Here is an 18,069-nt window from a genome sequence, read left to right as displayed (position 1 = left end):
CAGAGAGATAGTCAGACAGAGACAGACAAAAAGAGAGACAAACAAACCAAGAGAGAGGCAGACAAAGACACAGACTAAGGCAGAGAGAGAGAGACAGAGAGAGAGAGAAAGAAAGAGAGAGAGAGACTGACAGACTGAGCCAGATACCAACAGACGGAGATAGAGACAAACAGAGAGGAATATAGACAGACTGAAAAAGAGATAGACAGACAGAGAAAGCGACAGAGAAAGACACACAGACAGAAAGACGGAGAAAGAAAGACAGACAGAGAGAGATAGATAGACAAAGACAGTCAGATAAATAGAGATAGACAGATTGACAGATAGAGTGAGAGAGACAGAGAGATACAGACAAAGACATACCGACAGACACAAAGAGAACACAGACAGAGATAGAGATAAACAGACAGGCCGACTGACAAACAGAGAGACACACAGACAGAGAAAGAGAGACAAAGACAGATAGAGAGAGAGATAGACAGACTGACACTTTTATTCCTTTTATAACACAGTCACCATCCATCTGGACCCACTATCGGGCCACAATCACAAGATAACACCTACAGTTGTGGGCATTCCCAATTTGTCCACTAAGACACAATCAATTTACATACTGCTGTCTCGTGACTTCTGGCATGTCAGTGTATTCCTTATCATAAAGGTCCAGAACTGAACCCACCTTGTCCATTCTGTCCTTCTGCACGCCGAACTTCCCCCCGAAGCCTTTGGAGTAATCTGGAGAAAGAGCAGAAAGGAGAATCAGCAGGAGGAACACGACCGAGGACAGTGAACACCGTTCTCCTGAGGAGACTGAAGCTGCGGGAGATGCTGAGATGCAGCTCATGCAAACCTGTAAAAGAAAAAACAAAAAAACACAAACAAACAGGAAGGACAGGACAGCACAGAGAGGACGCACAGGAGGGACGCTACATTCTCAGCAGGACCTTCAGCAGCTGAGACAGATCAGCAGCAGCAGAACCGGACCAGGCACTGCTCTGCACGGTGTCGTGGAGAGCTGGGGTAGGAGGTGGGATTGGGTAGCTGGTTGAGGACAGAGGAATTGTGGGTAGCTGGCTGTGCCGGGGTCATGCATTACAGCCGCCTATAGCAGGTCTGCAAGCGGACTGGGGATGTGGAGTGGGGGAGGAGGAGCTGGAGAGAGCAGGAGGATCATACAAATAATTAATAAATATACAGTACAGGCCAAAAGTTTGGACACACCTCATTCAATGCATTTTCTTTATTTTCATGACTATTTACATTGTAGATTCTCACTGAAGACATCAAAAATATGAATGAACATGTGTGGAGTTAGGTACTTCAAAATAGCCACCCTTTGCTCTGATTACTGCTTTGCACACTCTTGGCATCATTCTCTCAATGAGCTTCAAGAGGTGGCCACCTGAAATGGTTTTATAACAGTCTTGAAGGAAGGAGTTCCCAGAGGTGTTTAGTAGCACTTGTAGCTCCTTTGCCTTCTTCACTCTGTGCTCCAGCTCACCCCAAACCATCTGGATTGGGTTCAGGTCCGGTGACTGTGGAGGTCAGGTCATTTTTTGTTAAGTATATAAAACTGCACATGTGTTCATTCATAGTTTTGATGTCTTCAGTGAGAATCTACAATGTAAATAGTCATGAAAATAAAGAAAATGCATTGAAAAAGAGAAGGTGTCCAAACTTTTGGCCTGTACTGTATAAACATAAAATAAATATAAAAACAAGAAAAAGGGGTATAACCAGAGCAGCGGGCAGCAAAAAAATTGTATTTAATTAATATTGCAATATGGGGTAAAAAAAAAAAAAGCAATCAGAGACGGTGCCTTGTTGAGACTCGTGTTTGGCCAGGTTCTCTTTGTGGTCAAACCCCAAAGCACACTTGTCCTGCTTCTCAACATCCACCCCATACTGCCCTCCAAAGCCACGCTTATAATCTGCAAAAAGAACCCAGAGACACAGACAAACAAACACATACACACATTTATACACACAAACACACACAGACAGGTTGGCCCGAAGAGGAGTCACACAAATACAAATACAAACAGGAAGGAGACAAACACACGGAAACTGCAGACATCACCAGATTCACCTGTTAAGAGGTTGAGAAAACATGCAGGTAAATGTTCCATCAGCAGTGAGAAGGCAGTTCCAAACAGCCTAATAAAATGTATCTGCCTGTTTAGCCCTGATATTAACATGCACTTATTGCATATAGACAGTATCTGAATCTAATATAGTGCATCTCAAAGAAGCGTGAAGGAAAAGCAGCAAATATTGTTCAGCACCTTCAGAAACTCCTTCCTTCAAGATGCTGAAAAAACTATTCCAGGTGACTCTCCCTTATGAAGACACTGAGATTAAAATACCAAGAGCCCTATCAGGACGGGATTAGTTATTCAGGGGGACGTCTGTGAAAAATATTTCACACTTCTACTCAGTGATAAATCTCTTGCATCCGGACTGTAATTGAAAAAACAGGAGGACCAGTGAGTTTTTTGGCTTTTTCTGTCACATGACACCGTGTTCAGTAGCTCCTCCATTTCCACTCATTGTTTACGTGGATCTTCAGGGAAACGCGTGTTCTATGTGTAATTACAGTGCGTGGCAATGGACAAATAGCTATTGTATTAAACGCAAGGAGACGACACTCAGAGATTTGCATCCGGACAGGACTTTAAATATTGTAGGACCACAAAGTTCAGCGAAAAACAGCAGATAATTCAGCCTGTAATTTTCTCAGAGGACGTCTGAGAAAAACACATACATGGTCATTCCAGATGGGAATTAAATCTTAAATCACAGAGGACCCCACATAAAAGAGAAAATTACCCCTGGACCCCATGAGTAACTAATTTAATCCGGAAAGGGCTTTAGAAGAATTTAAAGAATCCGAAGAATTTGACTGTTTCTCTCTCAGGAAGCCACTCAGGTGCTTGTGCAGTCTCTCTCTCGTCATCTCAAGACTCAACTACTGCAACTCTCTACTGGCTGCTCTTCCACTGCGAGCCACCAAAACCCTGCAACTAGTTCAGAATCAGCAGCAGCAAGACTCATCTTCAATCTTCTGAAGTTCAGTCATGTGACTCCTTTGCTGCGTTCCCTCCACTGGCTTCCTGTTGCCGCCCGCATCCGATTCAAAACCCTGACACTGGCCTACAAGGCAAAAACGGACCAGATCCTTTATACTTGATGGCACTGATGGTCAAAGCCAGATCTGCACCAAGAGCTCTTAGAGCTTCCAGTACGGCTCGGCTCGAACCTCCATCCCTCAAAACACACAGAAAACAGACATCCAGACTCTTCTCTGTGCTGGCACCAAGGTGGTGAACCCAACTTCCACTGGGTGTCAGAACAGCGTCACAGAGTCACTCGCGGTTTTCAAACACAGACTGAAGACACATCTTTTCAAAGAGTTCCTAAACTAATCATAAAAAACTCCTAGGGTTCTCAACATGATCAAGCTTTATGTATTTCTTGATCCTTGTCTAACAAACTAGTTTTGGATATTTGAAGTATCATTGAAGCACTGTTGTAAGTTGCTCTGGATGAGGGCGTCTGCTAAATGCCGTAAATGTAAATATAAATGTAAAGTAAAAGAACATGTTTTGATTTAACACTTTTTGTTTACAGAACAAAAAATCATGTGTTTCTGTATAGCTTTAAAATAATCTTCAAAATTAAATTTACAATGAAAAAGAAAGATACACATTGAATGAGAAGAGGTGTGTCAAACTTCTGACTGGTACTTTGTATCTTTAAAAATTGAGAGCAGTAGTGTTTCTGAGAGGAGAAACAACAAAGTATTATAATAAATATCATAAGAGAGCTTCAGTGCTGCTAATGGCTAACTGTAAGTCTTGTTTTAAGCTCACTGTACATTTTCACCAAAAACTTAAGAACTGTCTCTTTAACAATGCAGGCAATTATTTATTCCCTCACACTCAGACTCTCACAGTAACAAGAGAAGCGAAAGGACAGGCTTTTCCACATCTGCAATTTTAGCCCAACTTCCTCCTTTCAGACAAGAGAAGCAGTAGGGGAAAGTGTGTGTGTGCGTGTGTGTGTGTGTGTGGTACCCTACCTTTCTGGGACTCATGAAGTTGCAGTTTCTCCTGATGGTCCCAGCCCACCGCAGATTTGTCCTGCCGGTCTGTCTGCACACCAAACTTCCCTCCAAAACCTTTCACGTAATCTAACACACACAGACACATGCACACGCACACGCACACGCACACGCACACACACACATTACTTTTCTGTGAACGGGCAGAATTACAACAATTCAGATAACATGACTCTCCAAACCATCACTGATCATCAGTAAATTTTACATTTCATTTGTAAATGAAGGGATCAGAGTCTGGAGGAAGAGTGGAGAGACACACAGTCCAAACTGCTCGAGGTCTAGTGTGAAGTTTCCACCAATCAGTGATGGTTTGGAGAGACATGTCATCTGCTGGTGTTGATCCACTGTGTTTTATTATCAAGTCTAAAGTCAGTGCAGTTTTGTTTTCCCACAAAATCTTACAGCACTTCCTGCTTCATTCTGCTGACAACATTTATGGAGATGTGGATTTCATTTTCCAGCAGGACTTGGCACACTGCCCACACTGTCAAAAGCACCAATTGGTCTTATATAATATTATATTTTTCTGAGATACTGATTTTTTTATTGGCTGTAAAATAAATAAACACTCAAAATAGATCCCTTTGTGTGTAATACATTTATTTAATATATGAATGAATTACTGAAATAAAGTAGATTTTCAATGATATTTAAATGTTTGGGATGCTCTAACAGTCAATAGTCTATTCAGCAAACTCTTCAGCAAAAAACTTTAAATCCTTTAAATATTTAAAGACAGTGCCCACCTTTCTGAGACTCGTGCTTCTCCGTCTTCCCCTGATACTCAAACCCAACAGCACTTTTGTCCACCTTATCCGTCTCCACACCAAACTTCCCACCAAACCCTTTGGTGTAGTCTGGATCAGAAGACAGAGCAAAACAGACAGGGTTGAGAGGAAAAACAATACAAGTTAAAGTTTGTTGAGGGCAACAGTATCAGTGCCTTTTCTGTAAAAAAAATATATTACCAAAAGAAAAAATAAATAAATAAAAAAAAATGAGACCACTTCAGTTTCTATATCAGTTTCTCTAGTTTTGTTATTTATAGGTATATGTTTAAGTACAATGAACAATGTAGTTTTATTCTATAAACTACGGACAACATTTCTCCCAAATAAAAATAGTCATTTAGAGCAAAAAAGATGCAGAACTTTCAAACCATAAATAATGCAACAAAAAATGTCTTACACACTTTATTCCTGGAGCAAAAATACAAGCAGTTCAGTTTGGTTTGATGGCTTGTGATCATCCATCTTCCTCTTAATTATATTCCAGAGATTTTCAATTTGGTAAAATCAAAGAAACTCATCATTTTTAAGTGCTCTCTAATTTTTTTTCCAGAGCTGGAAATGAACCCACAAATGAACAAATGACTACAGACAAATGTATTGTCTGTATCTGTTTCTAAATTAAATGTCAAGTATAAATGAGCCTAAAGAATCGGTTGGGATTAGAGTAAAACGCTCCATTCTAGAGAAATTTACCAGTGGTGGTGAATTTAAGCAGATGTTTAAACCTCTAAAAACTCCCTTACAGAAAGATATTACACTAAACAGTACCTGAGATACTGTTAAACCAGTTCTGAGAAGAATCATCATTAAACATAATTAAAAAACCCAGAGTCTTGTGCTATAAAATTGTTTGCCAAATGAAAAACATTTGTTCAGATTTACCATCATCAACGTTCCATATAAAATGTGAATCATATGATATGAATCATATGATCCAACCAGGTCTCAGGATCGACTAAATTATAAATTATACTGATAAAAAGTCTATCAGTCCTTTCATCTATGGGCGCTCCCAATATTCATCAACAGAAATATTTAGCCAGAAAGTGTTGAAAAGGTGAATAGGTGAAAACAATATATATATATATATATATATATATATATATATATATATATATATATATATATATTTTTTTTTTTTAATGAAAAATAACATTTGTTTGAAGTCCTATTGTACTATTCTTGTAAGTCTGTTCAGAGCTCACTTAATATTTTTAAAACAGTTTTTTTGTCGCTAATGATTTTTTTTTATCCAATAGTTAAAAAAAAGTAACAAAATGAATGAAAACTTGTCATGTATCAATTTCATGTTCAGTATTCACCCTTCAGCCAAATGCTTCATTTTTCTTGATTTCAGTTAATTGTAGGGCTATGACGATTAGTCGAACTAAGCAACTTAGTCTGTATCTCCAAAAGTGCCCAAAAACAACAGATTACATATTTAATCACATATCACATATATCACATATATAAAAACACTAGTTGCAGCCCTAGGTCATTGGCCGTTTCATCTAGGGGTTTACAATATATCCAAAATATATATCACAATATATCACTGAAGTTTCACATAACGCACATAAGGTTTCTAGTAGTGTTTCTAGTAGCAGCTGTTAAAGCTGAGTCTGATTTAAGACCAAACTGATTTGATACAAACAGCCCATGCATAGTTTTACTGCTCATCATCCAATTAAATTAGGACTAATTACACTGTATTTGTAATTAAATGCACAGTTAGGTTAATGTTCTTGACGAGGATATCCTAGATATGTTTTTTACATATTATTACATAAGATATTATTTACACAGTAAAAAAAACTGTCATATTGCCCAGTTTTACGTTAATCTTTACATAAAACGACTATATTTGTACAGTATATAATCTGTACAGTTCCATTTACCACCACTATACAGAAATTAGAGTCTGTCAGTTTCTCTACAATGAACTACAATTTCACACCAAATCTCAAAAACTTAGTTATGCAGGAATTTAACCTGAACTGAGCTTAAACACTAAATCATTTACACACAAACATAACAGAACTAACAGGAAAAGGAACTCATAAACCTGAGGCACACATTCCGTAACACCTGACGCAGTCTAGTACCGAGCATCAGTTGCAGGTGTAAATAGGTGTGTTTGTGTGTGTGTGTGTGTGTGTGTGTGTGTGTGAGAACAGAGGGAGGATCAGGATCAGGGGAAGCAGAACAAACCTTTCTGGGACTCGTGTTTTTCAGTTTTGCCCTGGTAATCAAATCCTACTGCACTCTCGTCCACGCGGTCATTCTGCACCCCATAGCGGCCACCGAACCCGGTGGCGTAGTCTAGGGGCGGGGAGCGGCACACAGCAGCCAAGCGGGGAGGCATGGGGAGGGGTGGATGGAGGGATGGATGGATTTGTGGAGAAAAAGGCAACAGAAATCACGAAGAGCAGAAAACAGCAGGAAGCGTGTCACAGTGAGGGCTAGCAGAGGCTAATATACTAATGCAGGTATCCAGAAGGAACGCTAACTACAGTCTGAAGGGCAACAGCAAAGCAGCGGTTAGCATTTACGCTAATTTACGTGAATAAGAAAAAGAGGAAAACTCAATAATAGCCAAATTCAGTAGACTAGCTTTGGTTTTTGGTAATTTTGGAGTCAGAACTAAAACGAATTACTGATAAAATATGATTTTTTATGGTTATTGGCTCATTAAAAGACCTCGATGAGGAGATCTGCGCAGGCGCAGTAGCCATACCAAATCGAGACATTTTTTTGTTAATTTTGGATCCAAACGTTACAAACTGTTCATGAGGTTTTTGTCGGATTTTAACAAATGATACAAAATATGTTATGGATTTTGTATTTTGGCCTCTTCCCATTCAAAAAGATAGGATATAAGTAAATATAAGTACGACAGCTGAATTTCACAGCAATTAATGCCAAGTTCACACTACACAATTTTAGCCCAATTTTTCAACCCCCGGCAGTTTTTCATTGATCGCTGACAAAAACCCTGCTCAGAGGCAAATCAGGGATCACAAGGTGCTCGCACGCTAGATATCTGACCCAGTCAGTGACTGGGAGTCATGAGCAAAAAGTGTTTCTGGAAAACTGTGAGGTGAGTCTGTGATTTCCCAGAGTGAGAAAACGTATATTTTGTGACCCAATCACTGATCAGTCATGTAGTGTGAAAGTCTCAACAACTGAAGAACTCTAGATTTCAGCACAACCACAGTTGTGGTTTAAAAAGTTGTGTAGTGTGAACCTGGCATAAGGGTAAAGAACCATCAAAATTAAGCCAGGGTTCGTTCACTTTTTAACTTAACACTTTTTAATAAATTTCCATGATTTTTTTCATGATTTTTAAATGTCTTCAAGGCAACTTTTCCACCACATTTCCATGACTTTTCCAAAACTTTCTGGGTATTTATTTATTTTTTTTTTTTTCAAAACTTATTCAGGCCTGGAAATTGCTATTTTCATATTCCATGACTTTTCACATTTTTCCTAACCGTACAAACCCTGTTAAACTCATCTCAGGCAGAATCAGTATTTTAGAGAAGTGTTACGCTAAACTCTGCAGTGCTGTAGACCTCCAGAACCTGCATCCCAGTCTGCTGCTGTAAAGCTGCTGCTTCAGATCTAACTACTGGCTTCAGCCCATAAGAACCAGCTAGCAAATCATATTATAAGAAGCACAGATCATGTAGATGCATATCGAGTACTACTGTAATGACACATTAAATAAAACAAATGAAACACATTTAAGAAAGCTGAATGAACACTGTACTCCAGAAAGTTGGTTTTCCATAATGTATGTCTATTAAATACTACACTTTGGAATAAAGAGGCAAAGCTGTATGTGTGTGTGTTAAATTTGCTTATGTAATAATATAAAAGGCCAGTGTTTGGCTGTGTGACACAGTACAAACAGAGGCTCCAGTCAGCCTGATAAGAGTTTAACAGAACTGCCTTAAAGGAGTAGATGTATCTGTGAACTTAAGTAAAAAGTCTAAACAACTAGTATGTGAAGAAAAAGAATATATTTCCAAATCTATGATTAATTAAAATATTGTTCTCTTTTAAAGAGTATAATTGCAGTAATAGTTTATCGTAATAATTTCTGGGACGATATATTGTCCACAAAAAAAAAAAATTGTTACAGTGAAAGGCCCAGCTACATGCAAGAATGACATGACCCAACATATATATAAATAACGTACTGGGATTTTGTTAAAATTGTGTAGGAACGCACTTAAATTATTAGGCAATCAAAATTAGTCTGATAAAAGGCTGAATCATTTATACCAGGCATGGAACAATATATGGTATCGTATTGATGTATGTCATCAAATACGGACATTTCTATTAAAAAAAAAACAGAAGACTTATTACAGTCACTGTTTCATTACTCCACATGGTGGTGCTATAATCAAATGAATAGGGTTAATATACCTGTGGTGAAGAGTAATGGTTAAATTCTATGAAACTGACACCAATGCATAATTCCTGATATTTGCTTATTTTAAAATACTTAGATCTCTTCAGTAACAGATGCTGAAGTATCGTAAAGAAATGTCTTGTGATATCACGATACTGCGATTCTGTGATATTCGATATATCGTTACATTATCGTTTCTCTCTGCTTCTCTAAAATTAGAACTTTTATCAGCAGCGGAGGCAGATACACAATTTATTTTAGCCAATTCTATTTCAACAAGCTTTATCAGGCTATTTTCTGTCTGTTTTAAAATCAAATCTTAAAAATAGCAAGATGGACTGCAATCATTTTTACACAGAATCTCCACCCACCTGATATAACCTGTAACTCATAATTCATATAAAACTACAGCAACATCTGAGGCTTCTAAGAGTTACAGCTTTTACAGAGAGTTCTAGGCGTACGCAGTAAATACCAGGCAGGTGTGCAGTAGAGGAGGAGTACAGTGTGAGGCAGCGAAAAGCACTCGTTCACACTTTTACTGAGATAATCAGAGAGAAGAGTGAAACTTCACCTTTCTGAGAGGCGTGTTTTTCCGTCTTCCCCGCATACTCGAACCCTACAGCAGACTGGAGACAGCACACAAAAAATACATTAAGTCAAGTCAAGTAGTTTTATTGCCAATACTGCATATGTACAGGACATACAGAGAATTAAAACTATGTTACTCTTCTTCCCAAATTTTACAGCAGGTACAGATAATTAGATATAATAAAAGAGAGAATTGGAGACACTATGTGTACAATACAGCAGGGACACACATAGACATACATGAGACAGAAACAAGGTGCAGAAGTGGTGGGTGTGAAATAAGATACATAAATATAAATATAAATATAAAGAAATAAGATATATAATCTAAAAGAGTGGGAGACACTATATGTACAAAACAACAAGAACACAATAGACATACGTTAAACGGAAAACAATAGTGCAATGTTGATGGTAATTGAGATGGAATGACAGTATAAATAGAACCTGTATAACAGTAGTGCAAATATGGTATATAGCATTAACAGTTACTATATTATATATATATTGACATTAACAGTTACTGACCACAGCCTCACCACAACACTTTAATAGTTAACACAGGCAATGGAGCTGAAGGAAATAGGCCTTCAATGCTAACTGAGTCCCAGGAATTATTTACTTATTCCTATTGAACTAATTATACTATAATTTAAAAACCTTATGACCACTTCAATTACCAAATTGAATCTAGAATATAATCAAGAGGAAGATGGATGATCTCAAGCAATCAAACTAAGCTGAAATGCTCGATTTTCTGCACCAGGAGTGGCATAAAGTTATCTAAAAGCAGTGTGTAAGACTGGTGGAGGAGAATATGCAAGATGCATTAAAAACTGTGATTAAAAATCAGGGATATTCCACCAAATTTATAAATATTTGGGAGTTTATAGAATAAAAACAATGTTCATTTTACTCAACAAATATATTTATATAATAACTATCAAGAAATCAATAAAATATAAATTATATCAATGCATTCAATATACCAGCTCAATCCTGGTTCTGCATTATAGCTAAAATAGAAAATGTTATGTTTGTTTATTGTACAATAAGACAATAGCATAATTAAAGCATCTTTAAATACTGAGAATATGTTTAAAAGTGCAATGATACAAAGTGAGTGTGGCTGTTGTTTTCTCCCTTGTCTGGTGTATTTAGACATTTGAAAACGAAATAACAATGAAATTCTGTGTCTAAAAATGTACATATATATATTATATATATATAAATATATATATATATATATATATATATATATATATATATATATATATATATATATATATATATATATTGTATATCAACCAATAGTTGCAGCCACAGTGTTGTATATCTAAAACATTGTTTGCATAAGTATTCAGCTAGTTTACACAGATGAAAAATGTGGCTGCAACAATCAGCATTTTTCATATTTAAATTTGCTAAATTAAAATGGGTTTTAAAGCTTTACCTGATCCACACGATCAGTCTGAACTCCAAACTTCCCTCCAAAGCCTTTAGAGGTGTCAGTCTGAGAGCAGTGCTTGGAAAGCTTACTCTGGTACTCATGACCTACAGCAGACTAGAGAGAGAAAAAGAGAAAAAAAAAGAGAAAGAGAGATTTGGACAGTTAAACACAATGTGCTACAAGTTACAGAAGCATAATGCACCATTTAGAAAACAAACACACACACACACACACTGGAAGAGCACTCAGTGTGTGCACAAAACAACATGACACTAATCTGAGATGGAGCAGAGAGATACACACAGAGCTAAGTAGGTAGAAACAGACACAGAGAGCTAGGCAGATGGAAAGCTAACCACAGTAAATAGACGGATAGAGACAGACAGGCAAATACACAGCATGATCAGCCAGAATCCACCCGAATCCAGCTAATCCTGCTAGATGGCATTCACTCAAACATTTCTGACACCATCATACACAGTAACGGGAGAATTCTGACAATGTATTTAGTAGAGAAATATTTGAAAAGGGCAGCAGAGCAAATTCATCTAAATTACAGATAAACGTTTGGTAGCAGTGCTGTTTAATTAGAACTAATGCTGGGTGATTATGGCCTAAAAATTACTCAAATTTTAGAATATAATTGACCATTCCCCCCCTTCTAAAAACCTAACTACAGATGACAAGGAAATTGTTAAAAATAGGTTTACCTGTTAAAAAAAAAAAAAAAAATGGTGTTTGGTGTTCAGATGCTTTGGGATGAGTCGACTCATTAAGTGAATCAGTGATTTAAAACATTGTTTACAAGCCCATGCGTTCGTATTGTGTTCTGACCTCGTGTACACACAGCCGCAGATATACTTCAGAACAAGGGTTTGTGACAGAAAATTGAGAAAAAAACGCACTAAACGGGTCACAGAAGAAACTTTGAAGGAGAGATTATTACTGTTTTCTACAATTAATCACGGATCCTTACAGGAAAGCGATGGCGCTGCATATATGCTTTACCCCACTGGTTGTTTGTGTCTTTTTTCTGTACGAGCTCAGTTCTCAGACTGAATATTTAGAAAATATGCGTACATTAGTCTGTGGGAGGCACAGATGAAATATCTAGGGGAAATCGAGATTACTCCATTTTGAAAATGGCATTAAAACTGTCATTCGAATTAACCGAATTAATCGTGAAAATCACCCATCACTAATTAGGACTTCTGGCTAAGCTGACTCCATAACATTTCCAGTGATATTTTGCTCTGTTCCGTCTGCATTTTGGTTTCCGTGTATAAATAAGCCTACAGTCAGTTAGACAGGCAAATCACACAAATCAGAAAAAAAATGTTGAAACATAAAGGTGTTTTCACAACCAATGCTTTTACCTTTTTTTAGACTGTACCTATTGACTTTAATTCGGTCTGAATGACCAAAATAGTAGTACAGCCTGGATCAACTGGAGTGTGAACACACTTTTTGTGGGTGCTTAAGGGGACTGTTGTACAACAAGCATGTTAATTTGGCAATAGGGTGAGAACTGCAGTTGAAGTTGGTGCTGCTGAGCAATTATATGAGTTTTTAGTGGAACAAAATTTAACTCCGGTGAGTTAACATTCCCAGGAGTGACTGGCCAACTGACATTACTGCAAAAGGGCATGAACAACTCATCCAGGAGGTCACACAAGAAGCCAGAACAAAATTTAAAGAACTGTAGGTCACACTTGCCTCAGTTAAGGTCAGTGTTAATGATTGAATAATACGAAAGATATTGTCTGAAAATGAGATCAATAAGAGTTCCAAGGTGAAAAAGCACAGATGACTAAAAAGAACCTAATGCCCATCTCATATTTTCTAGCAAACATTTTGCTGATACCCAGGAATTTAGGAAAATAAGGCACTTAACATGGTGGACTCATGAATCTTACGTTTCCCTACAAGGTGATGATAGAGCAGACTCCATCCTACCTGCACTGACTCCTGAAGGCTTATGTTCCTTACCGGATGCAGCCCTAACATTCTCTAAAAGCAATCCAGACTGTTCTCATACAGAGTTCCTCTATAGTGGAACAAACTACCTTCTACTACCAGATCAGGAGAATCTCTCACTATCTTTAATAAACTCCTGAAGACAGAGCTCTTCAAAGAGCACTTCCTCTCCTAACACCTCTAACTAACTACCTTCTACTACCAGATCAGGAGAATCTCTCACTATTTTTAATAAACTCCTGAAGACAGAGCTCTTCAAAGAGCACCTACACTCCTAACACCTCTAACTAACTAACCACTCTAACCTAATTTCCTTCTTCCTCTCCTATCCTCCTCTATCCTATTATTTTCCTTGGCCTCCTTTAAGCCCTGACTAAAACCTTTTATTGTATTGAACTTCTATGTCCTTTTTTGCTAATGTACATCATTATTTGTAGGTCACTTTGGACAAAAGTATCCTCTAAATGTAATGTAGTAAATCTGTGCTTGAGTGACAGTCAATATTTACAGTATATAAACCTCGGGTCATCAATCTCAGAACTCACACAGGAAACATAAACACATCCCAACACTCCTAACACACACCTCCAGATTTACTCCCTGCAGATCCTACCTCAGACAGAGAGCAGAGAGAAGTGTTGAGATCAGTCACACCGGCTGAGACACCACAATACTAGAAGTGCTAAAAGCATGCCTACAAGAGTGTGTGTGTGTGTGTGTGTGTAGCCTGGTCTTCTGCTCCGGCTCACTGGAGCGATGCTCTGTCAGCACGCTCACACCCACCATGCTGGACAGTGTGTGTGTGTATATAAAGGTCCTCAGTCACAGTTTGTAGACACATCAGCCCCATGTTGACTCCATTTCTCCCCTCTCTTTCTCTGCCTCGTTCTCTGTGGTAATTAAACAGCGTGTCTGATCCAGAACCCTGCTGGAGCAGCTCCTCACTGAGAGAACACAGCGTCTGAGCCAAAGCAGCCAGACCAGTCTGACCTCTCCGACGGCCGGCGTGTCTCTGCAAGTGTGCTTTCTACATGTACTATTGCGAGTGCAAGCTATGCTGATATAGACTGAAGTGGTCTAGAATTATCTTGTGAATTATCGTGTAACTAAGGGTGTTTTCTAGGGGTGTGATTAAACGAGATCAAACGTGGCGATATTTCTCATCTCGCGGGAAGAAAAAACAGTTTAGTGTGGACTTTTTAAGAGGGATCTGGCAACACAGTAGCTATACAGCGAGTGTGATCACTGAGCAGAGATCAGCTCTCAGCAGAAGAAGAAAATCCGGGCATTTACATAGAACAGAGGTCACTAATGGGCGGAGCGCGGTCCGGGTCCGGACCCAAACGTTGTCCAATGTGGACTCAAACCTACTGAGAAAGATTCAATTGTATATGTGCTTTGCGGCGCAGTAAGCTCACAGAGCAATCACGTGTGGGGTAAGACCACCAAACGCTCTCTTCAGTCAATCAGATCTGTGCAGACGCGGCAAGGAAAAAAAATAAATAAATAAACACCCTGCTCCTCACGCAGGATCGAACCAGTGTTGCTGCTGCTTTGGCTGTTGTATTGGGACGCGGCCGTGAAAAAACGCCTTCATAAGGAGATAGGGAGCCCGAGAACAGGCGGAATAACGAGAACGGGCGGAAACTAAAGTCACGTTGAGCGTGCTGGGCGTGACTAAAGCGTGATATAGCACTTAATCATAACACAAGTTAACATTGACCATACTGAATTCTAATTAAATACCCTTAGCATAGAAGATGCTTCTGCTACTTTTAAGTTGTATATTTGGCTGCATTTTGCCTAAATTTCCTTCGGGATGAATAAAGTATCTGTCTGTCAGTCTGTCTGTCTGACTATGGTTATGCATATTTAAATTACAAGAGATTTAGGAGAAAAAAAACAAACCATAATCTTAGTATGACTGGTTGTGGTTATGCATAGTTCAATTACAAGAGATTTAGGAGAAAAAAAAACACACAAACCATAGTCTTAATATGACTGGTTGAGGTTATGTTTCATAGTTCCTGACCGCCAGGGCGGTGCTTAAATGTGAATGTATCACTGCTGTGCCCACGGCGAACCGAGAGTAGTATACCAACGAAGTCACTCACGTGACACAGCGTGTGACGCATGAAGGGGTATAATACCCCCTGGCACTCGCTGCTCCTCCTCTTTCTCTTTCTCTTCACGCCCAAAACCGATTGAGTGCAGCTCGTTCAGAGCTTCGGTTTTTCCGACCTCTAGAGCTGTTTTTCTTCATCTTCTCTTGGATTATTGGATTATTCGCCAGTGCTCACACGAAGCTTGGTGCTCCAAGCATCGAGTCACTGTGCTTTTCTTCGTCAAGGCTCAGCACGGTGAGTACACTCCATGGTAGCTCGAGCTTAGCTTCGGTACCTCTTAAGCTATCTCTGCCTTAGCTGTCTGGTGCTCGGTACACCGAGTTCACGCTAGCGTGCAGCGTAGCGCTCGACACTTGAGGCTAGCCAATGGCTAGCGGCCACTGTGGGCGGCTTTTTCAGCGCTTTTCCCGGAGCCGCGGCCTGGCTAGCGCAGCGATGCTATCTCCGATCGGCTGCATGCAATGCCCGGCCATCCTGGAGCCCTATGATGGACACCGGCTGTGCCCTTCTTGCCTGGGCTTGGACCATCTGCGCGAAGCGCTCTCTGATCCATGCATTGACTGCGCTATGATCCCCATGGCTTCCCGCCACGAGCGGCTAGCAGGCCTGGAGGCGCGAACTGAGGCCTCCCTCCCCGCAGCAGCAACCAAAGCTCGCGGAAAAAGGAGCGCAGATTGCTCGTTAGAGCCACCACGGAAAAAGAAAAGCTATGGAGCGCTTTCTAACTGCGTGGACTCGGTGGTTTCGGAATTAGACCAGCTAAAGAGCCTGATCTTAGCTATGAACAGTCAGACAGAGAACCGAGCGGACAAGACCCCCTCGGCTGAATTGAAAGAGGCTGCCTCACCAAGGCGGGAGGCTGATTTTGACATCCTGTCCACAGCTGCCTCCAACGCGGATTTCACGCAGGGATCGGCTCTCGAGCATGAGATGGAGCTTGGGGCTTTTCCGACCAACAGCTCTCCTGTACCTTCACTCTCCATGTCTTCAGGCGAAGCCAGGGGAAGTGAGGACCCACCCTCCGCAGTTTCTCGCAGGGCTTCGGTGGAGGAAACTATTAAGTTAGCATTGGCCAGGCTTGGCCTGGACACACCAGCAGCGGGGAGTGTACGCTCTAACGCGCTGTTCAAGCGCCTAGAGGCAGGAGATTTCGCGGTGCCGCCATGTCAGGATTTTGTGTCCGAATTCGCGGCCTTCAGGAGTGAAAAAGCATGTCGACCGACGGAAACGGCGCGCATGCTAGCATCCATGGCCGGAGCAGCTGACTATGGGTTGGCCTCCATGCCCGCGATCGACCCGTGTTGCTTCCACGGTGGTTTCGCCAGACGAAGCGCTTCGGCCGGAGCCTCGCTGCCCAAGCACGGAGTGTAGGCGCACGGACGAGCTGGTTGTCAAGATGCACAACTCAGCGACGCGGATAGGGAGACTGCTGAATTCTCTCTGCATTCTGCTCATCGCGCTGCAGAATTCCCCCGCATCCACGGAGGAGCTCCTGAACTTGGCCCTCTTGACCGCGGGGTATATGACCCACGATGCTGGTCAGCTCGTAGCTACGAGCCTGCATGCTCGACGCCAGGTGTGGCTAGCCCAGTCTTCCCTGCCCGAACCGTGTCGAGCCACGCTACGGTCTGTGCCTCTCAAGCCCGGGTTTCTCTTCGGGCCAGCAGCCAAGGAAGCCCTGGAGCGGCACTCCTCCCTGACGGAGGCTCGGAAGCTACATAGTGCCGGGCAACCGCAGAGTTTTCGTCACCCGCTGCAGCGAGCTCGAGGGCACGATCGACCCACAGTATCCCACCAGCCAGTGGGATACAGGACATTCTGTTCGAGGTATCGCCACATCTTGGGCTGCGCTTCAAGGAGTGTCTCTATTGGAGATTTGTGCAGTGGCCACATGGTCGTCACCATGCACATTTTCTCGTTTCTACAGTATGAATGTGGCAGCCGCTGAGGGCTTATCTACGGCGGTTCTGTCCGGAGTCTCCTCGTGACATCGCTGGTATGCTTCATCCACATTTAAGCACCGCCCTGGCGGTCAGGAACTATGAAACATAACGCTAGTTACGTATGTAACTGTGGTTATGTGAATAGTGGATGACCGCCAGGGTTCTTGGTCACTCGGATTGCGAGAAGAACCAGGACTTGAGGAGGAGCAGCGAGTGCCAGGGGGTATGATACCCCTTCATGCGTCACACGCTGTGTCACGTGAGTGACTTCGTTGGTATACTACTCTCGGTTCGCCGTGGGCACGGCAGTGATACATTCACATTTAAGCACCGCCCTGGCGGTCATCCACTATTCACATAACCACAGTTACATACGTAACTAGCGTTTGAACTTATTGTTAGCACTATAGAAGACCAAGAAAAGTTTTTTTATTTTTCATTTTTGACGTTTTCTTTAAAATTTTATTTTTAAATCTCGTCTCGTCTCGTGATATTAGTGTCTCGTCACACCCCTAGTGTTTTCACACCAGCACTATTTAGTCCGGTTAAAACGGACTCTGGTTAGTGTGGTTCGAATCAGCAGGAGTGAAAACAGTAATCGCACTCAGATGCAGATCAAAACAACGTGGTCCCAAACATACT

The 18,069-nt window shown here is 40.8% G+C and overlaps 1 protein-coding gene across 2 annotated transcripts in view; it reads right to left on the bottom strand.

Moving 5' to 3' along the window:
* LOC103032886 (src substrate cortactin) overlaps nt 1-18,069 on the bottom strand; it is a 38,085-nt gene that overhangs the window by 10,944 nt on the left and 9,072 nt on the right. For both annotated transcript variants that reach the window (XM_049483329.1, XM_049483330.1), the window contains exons 5-10: nt 11,385-11,495; nt 9,915-9,969; nt 7,129-7,239; nt 4,873-4,983; nt 4,082-4,192; nt 680-735 (exon numbers count right to left, since the gene is read on the bottom strand). In XM_049483329.1, coding sequence (XP_049339286.1) covers nt 680-735; nt 4,082-4,192; nt 4,873-4,983; nt 7,129-7,239; nt 9,915-9,969; nt 11,385-11,495 — 555 coding nt within the window. The remainder of the gene's footprint in view (nt 1-679; nt 736-4,081; nt 4,193-4,872; nt 4,984-7,128; nt 7,240-9,914; nt 9,970-11,384; nt 11,496-18,069) is intronic.

Source organism: Astyanax mexicanus, chromosome 9 (genome assembly GCF_023375975.1).
Source record: "Astyanax mexicanus isolate ESR-SI-001 chromosome 9, AstMex3_surface, whole genome shotgun sequence".
Lineage (NCBI taxonomy): Eukaryota > Metazoa > Chordata > Actinopteri > Characiformes > Acestrorhamphidae > Astyanax > Astyanax mexicanus.
Note: the sequence above shows the minus strand (reverse complement) of the source record. Positions and strands in the feature narration are given on the sequence as shown.